General features: G+C 34.3%; 1 protein-coding gene across 1 annotated transcript; it reads left to right on the top strand.

Annotated features, from left to right (window-relative positions):
- The first annotated feature begins 508 nt into the window (after positions 1–508).
- On the top strand, positions 509–17,857 carry LOC137919643 (uncharacterized). Its single transcript, XM_068762770.1, has 3 exons — positions 509–618; positions 13,079–14,257; positions 17,749–17,857. Exons 1-3 carry the CDS (start codon positions 509–511, stop codon positions 17,855–17,857), a joined length of 1,398 nt encoding a protein of 465 aa, XP_068618871.1.
- Positions 17,858–18,166: the final 309 nt, after the last annotated feature.

Here is an 18,166-nt window from a genome sequence, read left to right as displayed (position 1 = left end):
CCTCGTTACGGTATAGTTTTTACTTCCGTAACAAATCCGATTTTTGGGTAATTATCAGCTCCCGCTCAGGTGTGATAGCTGTGTAAGACTAAAAGACTAAAAAAGTAGCCTAGTATTTTGTTACGAACGTTAATTACAATATGAATGTTTCCTTGTTTATAAACTCTCTACTTACGAAACAAATCTATAATAAAAAATATTTTACAGGAAATTAAAAATATTGAATCTTGACGAGAACAGACAGATATTAATTAAATGCCATGACCACGTAAACGTATTCTGCCATGATTGATATTTGTAAAAGGTATTTTGGAGTAATGTAGCACAAGAATTGTTTCATATATTTGCCTGCGTTCAATGCCTATTAGGTCTGCTCGCATGCACCAAAACACACAAACACCGACGTCAACGTTGTCATAGAGTACGAGGCCAACGCTAAAGCTGATGCCGGCTGGAGCTGAAATGTTCTCCGACGCCGACGCCGACGCCGTAAGTAATACGAACGGCGATGTCGACACTGACTGAGGCCGTCGCCAAAGCCGACGCGGAACCCGAATCGAATGCTGACCCGGAAGCCGGCGACGACAGTCCGCAGAGGAAGACGACGACGACATTGACGTTAAGAAAGATACGGACGCTTTTTTCGACAGCAGCGCACACAGACCGGACGCAGATGCTTAAGCAGTCGCCGTCGCTTACACATATTTCAATGCAGACGCTCCGCTAACTGCGACTTAACTTAGATATGAATCCCGACATCGACGCTGAAGCTTACGTCAACATCGACCGTGACGCCAAAGCCGACAGAAACTAAAGAGAAAGCGACGAAAGTTCTGACGGCGAGGCGTTCGCCGATGCAGACAAACACTTAAGCCATGGATGCACAGACCGCGGCCCGCCGGTCGAATACTGGTGGCCCGCCGACAGCAAAAATATTACTCTCGTACATTCGAAAAATATTGAATTCTATTTCAGAATATTACCAAAAAAAAATTGATTACCTATAATACTTCTGGTGGCCGGCCCGCCATCAGTTCATGATTTGCCCGAGTGGCTCCTAGCTTAATAAGTCTGTGCAACCATAACTTAAGCGAACAGCAAATCTTTACAGATTCTGAAGCAGACGCGTATTATGATTACGAAACTAATGTGTACGTGTAATCCATATCCAAGGCTATAGCCGTTAATGTTGAATTTACCGCTGACGCCAAAGCAACTCTGTTCCAACACTATCACCGACGCCGTTTCCGATACCATCACCGACGCCGTTTCCAACACCATTACCGACGCCGACGCCGTTTCCGACACCATTACCGGTGCCGACACCTGACTAAAAACAGACGCAAACGCAGAGGCTTCAGCCCTCGTCGACACTATCGCCGTAGCTGGAGCGGGCGTACAAACCAACAGGAAAACTATATGAATGTCTGCATGTTTCTTAAGCACTATTGTTGTGCGTATAACCTTTTTTAAAACATTAGTTGTGTATTATTGCTGATAAAAATTACGAACTTGTTAATTCTGTATAAAATCATTGAATTATTAGAAGCGGCATAATTCTATAGAAATTGTTATTCCAAACAATCTAAGCCGAAACACAACAAACTAGGTTCCCTTTGTAGCTCTTTTCTCTCTCTATTCCAATATTAAAGCAGTGTAAACTTAGTGCCGATTTGACTTGACAAATATTATGATACAGTCAATGATACAGTCAGAGTCAATGCTTATCCATCCACAATATGTTCCCTTGAATTTATAGTTTAAAAATACGTTTTCTGTATTTTTAACATATGTGCACGTTTATCTGACAAAAAACTTCGTGCAAATATTGGCAACTATACCTGCCTTCAAAATAAATAAATGCAGATAATTGTCATGGTATTAGTATCTAGTGGGCAGAATATAACATTTTTGATAGCATTTTATTTTTGTTGTACAAAGGGGATAGAGATTGGGAGGTGATGAACGTGTCAGTGAGCAGCATGACGATACTGTCAGTATTACGAAAGTGTAAAACTAAAGTGCTGTTTAGTTTTGAAGTCGGCAATAGTAAGCTTTTCGTAAAAGTCTGTGATAGTTGTTTTATGCTAACGACAGAAGATTATCCCAAAAAAAAAAACACTTTCTCGAATATAATGAATATCTTCTTACCCTAGATAAACCGTATGTCATTTAGAACTTGTCAGTGTATAAAAACTTTCCTAATACTCTTTTTTCATTGTAATAAGATAAAGATTTCGTGACGAAAAAAAAATTTTACGATTCAATAAAACATAGTTTACATTTAATTAACGAGATAGCATTGTAAAAAGCAGTTAACAAGTTAGCATTGTAAAAATCACAAATACGTCCGGTAAATATAAATCTCTAAACCATTTCCAGTTCGTCCATGTCATTATTGAGTACGTTACGTATTTATTGAAGCGTAAATGGCTTAATCGTTAGGGAACGATAGACAACTCTTGTTTCTGCTTCTATGTTTTATTCATTTGTAACTAGCATAAAATTTCGAATATGTAAGCTATATCGACATAAAGCAATAGTTATCCTACAGATTTCCGAGTGGAAGTAAATTTGTGCTTTGTAAAACCATACTCAATACAAATGTTAAATGTTTGCAGATCCCACAAACTCTCTAAGTAGCGCTGAAGCCGCATATACACAGCCGTGTATATTCTAAATCGATTCGGTAACAACAGTTGTTTGTAGATAGAATCGAGTGCTCATCAAAAAATATTATATATGTACGAATAGATACAATTATATAAAATAATACAGAAGTAAAAGTTTAATGAATAGATCATTCAAAATAAATTGTATTCTCTTATGACTGTACGAAAAATAAAATACAACTACTATTATAGAAAAAACCTTTACTGAATATTTGTTACGGCGTGACGGATGAGCAACCTTGAAACTACATATACAGACTATTTTCCAAATTGTGTCTAACCGCAATCTGTAGTTATTATTCCGGCAAATTATTTCATTATATATAAAAAAGACAACGATAGTACAGACAAAAATTTTTGCCCCGAGGTGTACAGCATTTTATCATTTAATTTTTGAGATGATTCCGTGCATATGGTATGGAATGTATAAAAATTGTCAGAATGTCTAATCATAGTTTACTTGACTGACTCGAATTATTTTAATATTAATTTTTTTTATATATTTTCCAAAGTTTATTTCTATTAAGGAATTTCTGGATGGACAAAAGGGATGTAACTTCTACGTTCTCATATCTATATCGGAGAAAATAAACGGAAACGTTTCTTTAGACAGCCTTTGTGATTTTATGTTCCTCTGCAATGCAATAGATTAAACAACTGACAAGTATTTCTGGCAGCACTTTTTTATTTATTTTTTCGATGTCTTAATAATAATCGTTTACTTCTAAGTACATATTTTATTTCGTATACTTCAAGATTTTGGTATTAGTGCAAGTTACCAAAGATTGTAACAGGAGAGAAAATATTGTTTTTTCTTGTTTTTACTTGTTTCCTATACGAAGACTTTATCCTTTAACACAATTTTTGACAATTAATTTTTATTCATATGGATAGATTATATACTAGCTTTCCCCAGCCCGCTTTGCAAACCTGTTGAATGCCTCTCCAACCCCTTTGCGACTAGTATTCCGAATTTAAAACCTGTTCTTAGGGAACCACCACTTGGTGGAAGAAATAGTCCTACCAATCAGTCTTGGTTTTCAGATCTCTATGCCGTTCCAGAATTTGGTGGAAAAATATAATACAATATATATTTTGTAGTTGTAGCTAGAATATACTACCTTTAAGTTATGCACCGTAATGAAGTTAGCGAAATCCCTTGTAATGTGACACAAATAAATGTAACTTAGATAGAGTGTATATTAATAAAAAAATTTACCGCACTATTGTTAGGGTTTATTTCTTTGTCTATGATTTGAGGATGTGTTTAGAATGAAAATATTTCTATCGAAAGTACTTTCAATAATGTACATTATTTTTCAATAAAAATTGCAAGTAAGTAAGTAAGTAAAATTGTAAGTAGTTTTTTAGAATTTTTTAGAATTTGATCAACAAAACTGTTAAACACTGTTTAGTCTGACTTTTATCTCATCAACTGAAGTTGGCTGTCCTTGTTTCTTTTCAATGGAATACTCTTTTAACAAGTCACGGAGACCACTTATACCACTTGCTAGTCAGTATAAAACTATATAATTAAAAATATAAAATGCTTATAAAAGTAAAATTACCAAGAGAACTTGTCATTCGACAACTGGAATTCGAACGTGGCCTCTGAAAGTTTACTTTCTAACAAGTTGCCGAGTTATGGTGTTTGCGTCCCCGTAGAATATGCTTCTAACGTGAGTTCGTAGGTAACATATGGATAACTTAATGTTTTACTGCGGAACTTACGAGGAACACGTAACCGTCTAATACTTAGACAACTCGATGTTAAACTTACATGTTATTTATTGCCTAATTAAATATGGAGGAGTATTAACGTAAGAGATGTTTTTAATAAGCTTTACATCAGCACTGCTGTCATTTCCTTTATATTTTCTATATTGAAACTTCCAAAGGAAACTGAACATATTTATTATTTTCTTTGAGCCGAGTAACAGTAAGATGGCTTGAACACGAACAAACATGAATTATCAAAAATCGATATTGCGGACGTCAAGGGCGGACGCATCAGCACTTGCACGCGTAGCATTTGTGGCGATAATAAATGAAAGTATAAATAAATATATAAGTAAATGGAGTAGATGGTTATAACACCCTGAAAATTCACGAAAAATCATAAACATAGCATACAAGCGAGCCGAGATTGTTTGGTTAATATAATAATGGATGGAATTGTCAAAAGCTTCATAATAAAGGTCCGTTGGCCTTATATAAACTAATGGTAATATTATATTTAACGTTCACATATAAAGCAGCTATATTTATTTATAATTTAATTTAGTTACTTTCCTCAAAAAATGTGTGATCCTGATATAACAACTTACAGGAATTGCAGTCTTGTTAGCTGCAAGATTCAAAAATGGTTTAAATTTGCTAGGATGATTTTGATCTTTTTTGGTATTAATTAATTGAATGATCCTAATAATCCTATTAACCTTAGAACCGAAAGCTGTCTCAGCTATTACTCCGTAAAGACTCTATGCATTTTCAAAAAATTGTTACATATCAAGTTAAGAATTCAAAGTAAATTCTAAAAATATGTGCATTTTGACGTAAAGAAATCATCACCATTTCCAAAAATATTTTGGAACAAGGCGTTGCTATGTTCGTACAGGATATTAAAAGGTAAATCTTCCTCATTCCTTTTATTATTTTTATGGACAGGCGTATGAAAACGTATCGGAATGTTGTAACTTGTAAACAGCATCTTAATAACATAGAAAACAGATAGATCTCGCTCACTACAAAGGTAAGTCCTGTACGCACATCACTTTTATAAAATTTTCTTTCATTTTTTTCAGACCTGAATACTAAAGGTGGCAGATAAGAATCACATTGACACTTTTACAATGCACACGTTGCATTGTACTCAAAAATCACATAATAAAAATGTACATTATACTATTGAAAATTTATGATTTGTTTAAAAAAAACATTGCCTATATGTTTATATTTGGTCGATATAATTGACTTACACAAAGGATCATACTGACTTTAAATGAATAAAATACAGATCCAGGAACAGAGTTGTCTATCATTTCCTAACGATTATACCGTTTACGCTTCAATAGATATATTGATAAATGACATGGACGAACTGGAAACGATTCCGAGATTTATATGTTCCGGTTGTATTTGTGATATACTAGATCGCGTTGACTTCTATATACAAATTCAATAACGCTATCTAGAAAATTAAATTTAAGTTCGTTTTTTTATTGAATCGTATAAAGCGTTTTTCGGCACGATTATACTATCTTGTTGCAAAGAAAAAAGAGAATATAGGTCTTACGTTAGGTCACAAGACAGCTGTACTATGCCTCTAGGACTGAAGCATTCACAGCAGTATTCATAGTATACCATAGCAGGTGACAACGTTTTTGTTTATTATTGTTAAGAAAATCTTTTTTGAGTTTTATCGTTAACATAGAAGAGTCAAATCTGACTTGTAAAGAGCTCACATTTCGGCATCAAAATTTAGAATCACATCGTTGTGTACTTTTTTTTTAATATGTCTTTTTACTATTTTTTTCATTACTTCTTTTCATAATAAAAAAATAATTTGGTCGAACGGTTTCAAAGTTTAGTCTTCACTAACATATTTATTTTATTTTTTCTTAAAAACTACATGACGGGGTTTATTTTTTACCTATGTCGTATTAAAAAAAAGTCTTTAGCAAATTCTAACTGGCACAAAGTCTACACTGCACTAACATTAGAATTGAGACAGGAAACAGCTACAAAGGGAATCTGGTTTGTTTGTGTTGCGGCTTACTTAGTCGTGACATATAAACCAGGTGGTTTCCTTTACGGCACTGCTTTGTTCTCTCTTCGGGTTTTGTTTTACGATACAGTATTTTATATCTGTAGGTTGTTAGGGATCACAATATCTACTAAAATTTAATTGTAATGCTGTAATATACCAATGCTTTCGTTGAACAATTATAAAAATTATAATGTTATCATAAACAATATACACCTAAGCGCATTTTAGCAAAAAGATATGCTGGTAAGGCAACGCATAAGCTGCCCAAACAACAATAGTATTTATGAAACCTAAATTACCTTATGTTATGCGTGTATATATACTTTACTTTATTTATTTATTTTTTTAAATACGGCATAGATAAAAAATATATCCGTAATTTAGTTATTTAAGAAAAAAAATCAACATAAATATGTTAGTGAAGAATAAACTCTTCAAACAAATTACACTATTTTTTATTTAATATTTTCATTATGACACAAAAATGATCAAGAAAAGAAGTAACGAAAAAATAGTAAAAACAACACTATTCCTGACTGTCTTGCTGACTTTAAAGCTTATTTACTACAAAAAGCTATACTTGCCGGCATATTATTTGAAAATTTAATATTGAATAATTTTAAGACTGACTTTACATGCAATGGAATAGCTCTAGAAATAATACCATATCGTTGTAATCACGAAACATCACGAATACTATACGATGGGAGACGATTGAATTTCTGAAAACCTAAAGAATGTGATTAAAGGATGTAAACCCAAAGAAGCTAAAAAAAACAGACGTTGAAATAGAAACTGTATTTACCAATGTGATCTCAGATTCACAAGAGCCCATGCCGATTGTCACTTCTGAAGAAAAATATGGTGAATAATGAAATCGGAGAGCAGTTAAAGAAATAATTTTATAAGGAAGTTTCTTTTCCTACATAACAAACGGTCAAATTATAAAACCTCCTGTCCCTGACAAACATTTTATTTCAAAATTTGGGTGTAAAGAGACAAAATGTATCGTGTTACAATGAGAATTTAATCAATAGTACCAAAGGAAAAAAACTATTTTTGCCTTGTTTACTATTGGCGTGACCATCCGACTTTTTATGATTTTTATAGAGGATGTCAACAGGCAATTTATTAATGAAGTAGAATAGAATTCGTACTTAAGACAGAATTAATTCTGTCAATTTAGGTATGCTATAAATAAGTGAGAAAATGAAATCAAAAATAGAGCGGTAGGATTGTAATTGGGATATTTTTATTAGAAAAGGGTGGAACGAATTCAAAACTATTTATTCGTCTTTATTATGTCACATAAAATGAAACGAGCAAGACGTTTATCTCGCAGTAAAAACGTTTCCGGTTATAATAATAGAGGGATGCTGAGGAATTTCAAACAAAAATATTTGCAATATTACTTTCGCCATTTTATGTCTTAAAACTAAACTCCTTTCCCATAATCTTTTAAATATGTTTAGAGTATTTACTTATCTATCTAAAATACGTTTTCGTCAATTTACGGTTTAAATATACTTCGTCAACATTTATTCTATTTTTTCATATACGTGCAGTTTTCGCTGACAAAAAAGTTGTTACACTAAAAATAGCGTTGGACGTGCAAATATTGGCAAGCTTTACCTGCCTTTAAAATACAAACTGCAGTATATTGTCATGGTATCTGTTTTCGGTAGGCAGAATTTAAATTTTTTGACAGCAATTCGTTTGTGTGTTACTGAAGGAATAGTGTACACGCAAGTTCTTTTCGCACGCTTGCTTTGATCTATCCACTAGTTAAAATATGTTTCTTACTTTTGAAGAATTAATGCAGGGTTGCAGCGGAAATAAAGATGGTTTACTTCATCGATCGCATAAATAGCTAATCAAGTTAAGATTGTTACGATGCTAAGAATATAATAAACACTTGTTTTCGGGATCGCTGCCTTTATTGTTTGACAATTCACATATATGTGAGTATGTACCTATATAATATTACCTCTTATGTATTAACTCTTTACAATGCTTCTGAAACCATAAAAGTTAGGTGAAGTTAGCAAAGACTGCTTTTACAAAAATCAATTCTGAAAGACGTTGAGAGGCGTTTATTAATAACATGCCTTTCTTTAAATTACATTATGAAACAATTCTACAATTTTTTAATAAGGCAAATATTGACGACAATGGATTTTATGTAATTACACCCTAAATATTTTTGGCTGACTGAATGACGTTTACCATCTCAACTAGTGAGTGCGATGTAGGTGCTGATACTCGGCTCGGCCGGTTACAATCGAACTAAATTTTTAGACATATTTTAACCTTTATTAAAATATATGAATAAAATATACACATCTACTACGTACTCGAAAATACTTTTCATAACTTTCGAACAGGAGAGTACGTTTACGCGGTCATGGCATTTAATTAATGTCCGCTCTCGTAAAGTTTTTCATAATATCGTATAAAATGGGATTGTTTAATATGGATTTATAACGCTATAATTTGTTTTGTTTGCAAAGCGTTTATGAAGTATGGGTAACAATTTGAACAGTTATGTAATGAGGTGTTTAATTGATGCGCATTAAGGCAGCAAAAATAGTATGTGAAGCAATGGAATATTAAAACAACAAAATTCTTGATTACATAACTCAATAATAATAATATATAAATATTTGTCTAGATTACTTGCATCATATAGCAATGTAAATTATTTAAAATATATCTACGTAGTGTGCATGTTTGGTTATGTGCCAAATGCCCCAGTTTCTGTAATTCGGGATATAATATTGCTTTTGCTTTTCTGTGTTGCAAAAACTTTTCGTTTAATCTATTTCTTTGTATTAAATCTGCTTTACGATTTTATTAAACTATTGTTTGTTACACGCTTCACTTTTCAATTAATACTTTTTATGGCTCCAATAGGAAGATATAATTGTACAAATAAAGGTTGGATTTCGTATAATTAAGCAGCCTAAATCAAAAATTTTTATGCTTTTTTGTAATGAATAATAACGGTCGAATCACAAACCTTATCTCTAGACAAAATTTGTAACTCTTTCGTGGGCCTCTACATACGGTTTTGCAATTTATAATCGTGTGCTACACCCTTGGACTATCATGCAATATATTTAAAAAGTTTATTTAGTAGAAACTCTTATATTAAATCTATTCAAGTGTGAAAAATTTTGATGTTTTAATAAAGCTTAGGGATAGATTTTTCTTTTTACTGGAATCGGTTTTTTGGAAAATATGGGAGGGGGCCGTCATAGTAGTGAACGTCATCATGTTTTAAGTTGAAGGATGCCATTAAGCACAATATACATAATAATCTACATACACAGTTTCGAATAAATACTCTATCCACTGGCATTTTTCTTATGACGTACATAAGTGTTAAATAATATAAAATATTATTGTAACTTAAAATAGAATTAATGGCACGTTTTTAAACCTCTAAAGAACATTGGCGCACCAGAAAAGTCTGTCTTGCATTTTTGGTTTTGAAATATCAAGGTTCATTTCCGTGTTCCAAGTTTGAGAACAGCGGTGATGATCTATTAACCACACAATTTCGCCTTACGGTCGTTTGCTTAAGTTGTTAACTAGGTTGCCAATGGTGTTTACTAATTTGCAATGAACGCTTATAAATATCACGGAGATTTCAGATTATTCCGCCACAAAATATTAGTGACAGCGCTACTCGAGATATACATGCCAAGGCAATAAACTACGTAATAATATTTTTAAATATTGCATTGAAATCGAAAACAAATGTAGAAAAAAGTATCAGAGACTCATGTATTGATTGTATTTAGGAATATACTATGTTTTAAAATATAAATAAATATAAAAATAATTAGGAAAATAAATGTAAATAAAAATGAAATAGATATTATAAATAAAAATTAAGAGTAGAAATAATCGAAGTAGAAGTTAAATTTAAGGACAGGGCAGGAAATGTTTACAAAAGTGATAACTAAGAAAGAAAAGAAATTTATAACAATTATTTATTATTATTAAAGAAGTAAGTAATATGCACATTGTATTTAATAGTCTTTATATTGTAACATATAAAAAAATACCACTTAAAAAGCTATATACACAGGCCAATTTTTTATATAGAAAGAACAAAAATAAATTGCAAGTTGTTGACGTGCACATTTGCACAAAGCAGTTTTTTATAAATAACATTTAAGGAAACCATGCTAATTGGATGGGTTAAATTGATTAGAATTTTAAATAAATTGATATAAATAAATGCTCAAGAAGAAATTAAAGGTACAAAGTAATCGCTAAGTTTAATGCAATTTTAAAATATCCCAGAGCCTTTGTTGTTTATAACTCTAGTCAGTATATCATTATTATTGATGTTAATATTCACTCAAAGTGCCGTAGGTAAAGTCACTCCTCCCTTATACTCCTGGGACGCCAAAGTGTGTCATTCGCTTGCTGTAATGTCCTTTGTGTTGTCGACGTTATTCAGCTTCATCCATCTACATGATATCCGGGAGGAAATTCATATTTAATACACCAATTAGTACCGTAAAGACTAATGCATTTCTATATCCTATATTTAGCTATTTTCTGTTTTCGACAATATACATTTTTATTAAGGAAATCTAAAAATTTTTTTAACACTAGTTCGGTGCACATGTGGTTTATGTATTACATTTTTTAAAACCAATTACTATTTTATGTATTACGCAATTATATTATCAATAAATGAATACGTAGACAGATTTTTACACGATTAGTGGATGAAGGTGAATTATCAACTGATGACATGTTAATTCCTTATAACCAAGAGTCATCTTGATGGTTTTTATTTACACATTTACAAAGACTATTTACAATTTACAATTTCGTCCCGAACGCAATGGCAGCGAACACATCCCTGATAGGGTCGGAATTCAGTCGGAATAATTTAACACAATATTGTGGCCATTGTGGCTAGCAATACAGAATGTGAAAGCTACAGGTTTATATTTAAATGAAGCAGTCGGACCATTGTATGTATTATATATTTTATAGATTTTAAAGCCGTAATACAGCATTAGTAACCCTGTCTAGGTAATCATTCAAAATTCATCGCTCCACAAAACACAAGGCTATTAGTTTATGCTATGATTAATAACTCCCGCTATAGTGTGATAGCGGTGTTACAAACCTGTTTGGACCTGTCACTGAAGAAAAAAAATCTAATGATTTATAAGAATTGAGAAAAATATACCTTGAATGAGATTTTTTACAGAAAACCGCCATATACATAAAAAAATACTCTTTCAATCTTTTTCCCGAATTCCCTTTTCACTCAAGCGAAGACACGATTAAAATTATAAAAAAAAATTGGCACGTGTAAGAGTGGCCTTGATTCATAATTCCTTTTATGTTATGCTAAATGGACAAAAAATTCAACCTTCGCAAAAACATAAAAGAGACATTGAGTAAATTTTAATGGACAAAAACCGTATTTATTATATTATATGTATTTTACCGCGATCAGTAAGCATTGTTGAGGATACCTCGATCACAACCTTGAGGATGGATTGGATATCTGTGAGGGAGCCTTGTGTTTATCAGAAGATTTCCCAATGCTGAAATGATGGTGACGATTAACTAAGAATCTTGACTTTAGATTTAAGCTTAGAGTCTATATAAACTAAGTAATTTTTATAACTATTGAACCTACATTAAAATTATTCTTAAAGAATATTATAATGTATAATTTACATCACTGTGACGATGTGAGAAGCTTTACAAGAGTTTTTAGCACACACTGCGAGAAAAGACAGATATGACCTCCAATAGATAATGGTGAATTCAAAGTCGAGGAATAAATTCCCAAAAGTCGCAGTCACATGAGATGGACGGACAAAATGCTCTCAACAACGCCAAAGATGGGAACAGGTGGCGCAGATTATCAAAAATATAAAATACGCTGTAATCAGGAGATCACGACTCAAATGAGACAATGAGGAAACGATGGGAGGAAATTTACGAACTAAATTCAAACTTTGTCACAAAAACTTTGTATGCTCACTCTAAGTTTAAAATTAGGCTCAAAATACGAATATCAAGTGCAACATTACGTAGTCTAGACATTGTCAAACACAAATTGTTGTTTTAGTATATTTACTTTGCTAATAATTGACATCTGAACTTATATTGCTCATTGTTTCTGTTCTTTTAATTTATTTTAACATTCCGCCCAGCTTAATGTGTTTTATTTTGAAGGAACTGAGTTATTATTGTGTATTAGCTGTTAATTATACTTACACGATTGACGCGGCGGCAAGCCACATGGCGCAGAGAATAGATGTCCACTGGGCCCTTAAGTTCTATAGTGGAGACCACTTCTTTTGCTAGGCGACTTTAATACGTGTCTACTTAAAAATGATGCACGGACTCAAAAACTGCAGTCTCTCTTGTCCTCTGTCAATTTGGATATACTTCCGCTTTCCGCTACCCATCATTCCCCCCACTGTACTCCTTCCCTTCTAGATCTTATGATCACTTCCTCCCTAGATAAAATTGCTATCCATGGCCAGTTTCCTGCCCCCTTTTCGTACCATGATCTTGTCTACCTTTCTTTTAAAACTCGTACTCCCAAACCTAAACCCAACTTTCGACTCTTGCGTAATTTCAGTGGTATCAATCTGGAGGCTTTGAGACGTGATGCAGTCCATATTGATTGGAGTGTTGTTATTGATGCCGACCGCATTGACGTGAAGGTTCAAGAATTTCAGAGGCTCATTTTCCAGCTCTATGATGCTCATGCCCCAATCAAGAAAATTAGATTAAGACATGCACCTGCGCCTTGGATCACGCAGGATATTAGGGATGCGATGTTAAAACGGGACAGCGCCAAGCGTCGCTACAATAAATGTTCTTCAGACATAAACCTCGGTCGCTACAAGTATTGGAGAAACTTCTGCAGTCGTCTGTGTAGGGATGCGAGAAGACGCCATATACATAATTCCATCGTTGGCTCTAGCCCAGCAAAAACTTGGTCATTTCTGAGGTCACTAGGCATCGGTAAGACTTCAAATTCCTTTAGTGGCTCTGTGGATTTGAATGCACTAAATGTCCACTTTTCCTCGGTGCCTGTGACCTTAGATGCCAGTGTTAAAGCTCGCACATTGGGGCATCTCAATGACCAGCCACGCCCTCTTTGCTCTTCTTTTCAATTAACTACTGTTGCGGAGGAGGACGTTAAGAAGCATATTCTCGCTATCACTTCTACAGCCGTGGGCAATGATGATATATCCTCCCGCATGATCTCTCTCCTACTTCCACAACTCTTACCCATTCTCTGTCACATCTTTAATTACTCCTTAGTAAATAGTTGTTTTCCATCAGCCTGGAAGCGTGCAAATATTATTCCTCTTCCAAAAGTCTCCAATCCTACGTCCTTTTCCAATTTTCGTCCCATATCTTTATTGCCTTACCTTTCCAAAGTCCTCGAACACATTGTCCACAATCAGCTGTCTTCTTATCTTACATCAAATAGTCTACTTTCTCCCTTCCAGTCAGGTTTCCGATCAGGTCACAGTACTGTGACAGCGCTGCTAAAGGTCACAGATGATATACGTCTTGCAATGGAGGACAAGTCTCTGACGATATTAACACTACTCGACTTTAGCAGCGCTTTCAATTCTGTAGACTTTGATGTCCTTCTCGCTATTCTTCGCTCTCTTAACGTCTCTCCTCTTGCTTTGGCGTGGTTTGAGTCTTACCTTCGTGGTCGTTCTCAGCGGATCCACTCTGATGATGTCTCCTCAGACTGGTGCGATCTCGGTGCGGGTGTGCCGCAGGGTGGTGTACTGTCACCACTCCTGTTTTCCGTTTTTATAAACACAGTCACCACTGTAATTTTGTCTAACTTCCATATTTATGCAGACGACTTGCAGATCTATCGGCATTTCAAAATCTCTGATCTTGATGATGCTATTGCTCTTATCAATGCCGATCTGGAGCGGATCTCTACTTGGGCTAAGTCATTCGGACTAGTAGTAAACCCGAAAAAGTCACAGGCTTTGCTTATTGGGAGCGCATATATGTATAAGCGTCTTGGCGCTGTCACTGCTATCCGTCCATTGCTTTACGATGGCGTTATTATACCTTTTAGCAAATCTGCAAAGAATCTAGGGGTAATCATCGATTCCAATTTGTCTTGGCTCCCGCACGTCAATGAGGTCAGCAAAAATTTACATTTTTCACTTCACTCGCTCAAATGCCTCCAGAACTTTTTACCTCTGAAAACCAAGATCTCCCTCGTACAGACTCTCCTTTTCCCCATTCTTGACTACGCTGACGCGTGCTACCTGGATGCCACTGAGAAGCTTCTAAACAAACTAGAGCGTCTCCAAAATGTATGTATTAGATTTATTTTCGGTTTACGTAAGTACGATCATATTTCCCAGTTCCGATCGCAACTCAAGTGGCTTCCAATTCGTCACCGCAGGAACGCTCATGTTCTTTCTACTCTCTATAACATCCTATACAATCCCTCTGCTCCTTCTTATCTCCGTAACCTCTTCCACTTCTCCCGGGCCCAGGACAAACCTTGTCGTACGAACGTAAGGACGTCACTGGCCATCCCCGCCCATCACTCTGATTTCTTTTCCTATTCCTTCACTGTCCATGCTGCAAGATTATGGAACGCTCTCCCCTACGAAGTACGTGATTGTCCATCATTACCTGTATTTAAAAAGCGAGTCAAAGAGCACTATTTATCGCTAGTTGTCTAGTATATATAATATTTTTAGTTATATATGTTATATATGTATTTATGCTTATATTATGTATATATATTATTTATTATGCTTATTTATGTAAGTTTATAATATGTAAGTATACATTTATGTTCATGTTAAGTATATAATTATGGTCAAAAGTCGTATCTATTGTAAATATTTCAATTTAATTATTGTGCACGTTGTGTCTGCCTTACTTTTTATGAATCTCCTTCCGTAGGCCTACTGGAAGAAATTTCTGGTTAGAAATAAGTAGTGCCTGTTGTGTCAGTTATATTTGTATTGTTACTTTAGTGTTTTTATTGTGTACAATAAACTGTTAAATAAATAAAATAAATAAATAAACCATCAAGCGCAAAATAAAACGTCCACCCACAAGGTCGACAGATATACTTCCATCCAAACCAGACAAGACCATCGGACCAAACCATCGGAAAATGTTGTGTGCAGGCAGTTTCAAAACGGTCTTATCGAAAATATAAGGAGAAGCTTATAGCAGCAGTGGTCGTCGTCGTTGTATCAGCCCATAGAAGCCCTTTGTAAGGCATAGTTATATCTATGGATCTACCATAATTTTCAACTTTTACAGGCGGGTTGGCGATCGCAATGTAGTATTAGGGTACGAAGAACAGGCTACTACCTATCCCCTATTCATTTAATGCGCATATTGTGAACATTATAAAATTGTATCTCGGGAATCAAACCCGAAAACCTAAGAACGCAAGTCTCAGTAGTCTACCGCTGAGCTATCACTGCTGCTATCAGTGGACGTGCTTTGGCTGAAATGGTGATAATAAAATTACTAAGTACGTTGGTGACGAAAATCTTCTTTGACATGAGCAGATAGAAAACCGCCTTCTGATAATGTTTCATTTATATAACCTACTTATTTCAGATAAAACAATTCAATTAAATATTTCTAAATATTAATTAACAAAAAGGGGAAAGAAAAAAAGTTTAATTAAGATAACGAAAGATATAAACGCAGGCGTTAGAAAGGCTACAAAGATCAACAACAATACCTACTGTTATCGCTATGTCGCTACCTTTTCTTGAATAAAAAAAGATGTTTTTTTATAATAACATATCTTTTTATGTAAAATAATATTGAGGACATGTTATAAAAATGTTAATAACATATTATAACAAGCCTTGTAAAACCTTAAAATAGATATCAAGTCTTTGGTATTACTCAGTGGACAAAGAGAATTATTCCAAGGAACGCATCACGTTATATTTATATATGCAGTAATACACTTTATGGTATAGATAATTAAACAAAATATTGCCACAATCACACATTTCGTTCATTCACTTTCTCGTAGCGGAAATTGTTCAAATAATTAATAGTAGTTAGTTGACAAATATATATTAATTATAAAATATTAAAACAAAGATGTAAGACGCTCACGTCTTATTAAAATATTTTTAACTACTAGATATTTTTGCATAATGTTTACGTGTTAAAAAAGTTTTTCATCAGAGTCGGTCCACAAACATATAAGGACTACATGAAATGACAAAAATTAAAAATTGCTGCTACAACAGCAAATTATAGTGACCATTCAACATAATGCTGCGGTTGTAGTGTTAATTACATCGCTGATTTTCACTGATCACCTAGTGATGGATTTTCAGGTGCTAAAACTGGCAACTGCCGCGGTCCGCGTGTGACTCTGCACAGTCCTCCCTCTCCGGTCCCCTACGTGTGTGAATATAGGGATATCAGGCAGGTAAGATTAGGGATTCCCAGTGCATTTTACAGACGTCGGATGACACCGCGTACAGGATTCTCGTTTTCTCTTAGTGTAAGTATACTTATTGATGCGTAATGACGCTCAATAATGACTTACTTCTCTCTATACACTGTTGCTCGGCACGGAGGTGCCGAGGGGACCTCCTAGGTCCATTCAATTAGACATCCGCGTCGTCGTCGCATCGCTTAATGCTCGCAGTGCAGTGCAAAGTGTTCGGAACACACACACACCTACACCGTAATAGTCGTTACCCAGTCCTAGCGCACCGTATATTCCTTTTTCGTGACGACGTCATCGTTGTAAGTGGGATGTGATCTGCCAGTCTAAAGTTTTTACCACACGAACCTCTATTTCCATTAGATCATTTCTACGAAACCGCACAAAGCCAGAATGGCAAGCTGCGTAACATCACACACCTCTTATAGTAAACGGTAAAATAGTATTAAAAGCAATTTATTACCTATCAAAACGAACTTGATTTAAGTTACAATTTGTTCTAACTTTTTTACTATAACTGTCCAGGTAACATCACAATTACAGGTTTTCTATTTTTTAGTTTTCTGTTTTCTAGTCATTTTTATAGATTGTAAAATTTATCTACGTTACATTTTACTAATAATATGATTTTTGCCTTTGTTTGCGGTTAAATAACAATATAAGATCTCGGTATATTTGTCTAATTCAACTTCGCACGGAAATCCCGACCAGAGCCTCGAAACCAGAAGTTTTAAAATATCTTCATTAAAATACATTAATATTTATAAACTAAATGTAACTTTAACACAATATTTGTATTTCTGTAGTAACATTCTATTCGACGTAAGCGAGATCATCGTATATAAAGCAACTGGGATTGTGTTTACTATTATTGATGTCAATTGTTTCAATGAAGCCGGCGTGATGGATTTATAGCCCGCCTGTTCCATAAAACACGTTGCACCCGGACTTTGCTTCTACAAAATGGCGCTAAAATGTGAAACGAGATTTTTCCCAATGTTATTTTAAGAAGAACTATGTTTTCAGGCTAAAAACTTTGAGTTGAAAATTTTATTTAAAATAGTTTTTTGACTTTTATAACATCCTAACAAAAGATTACAAGATATAAGCTTAGACAAGAAAAAACCTTTTAAGTTATATAAGAAAAGGACCGATATTTAGCCACTTCCGCACATGCAGTGGTAGTCGTGCAACAAAGTGCACCGCCCGCCAACCCGCTGATTA

This window comes from Battus philenor, unplaced genomic scaffold (assembly GCF_028537555.1).
Source record: "Battus philenor isolate CCGP_79_NKW_IND1 unplaced genomic scaffold, ilBatPhil1.0.hap1 SCAF_1, whole genome shotgun sequence".
In the NCBI taxonomy this organism is placed as follows: domain Eukaryota; kingdom Metazoa; phylum Arthropoda; class Insecta; order Lepidoptera; family Papilionidae; genus Battus; species Battus philenor.
The sequence above is the reverse complement of the archived record's forward strand: the minus strand, read 5'-3'. Positions and strand labels throughout refer to the sequence as shown.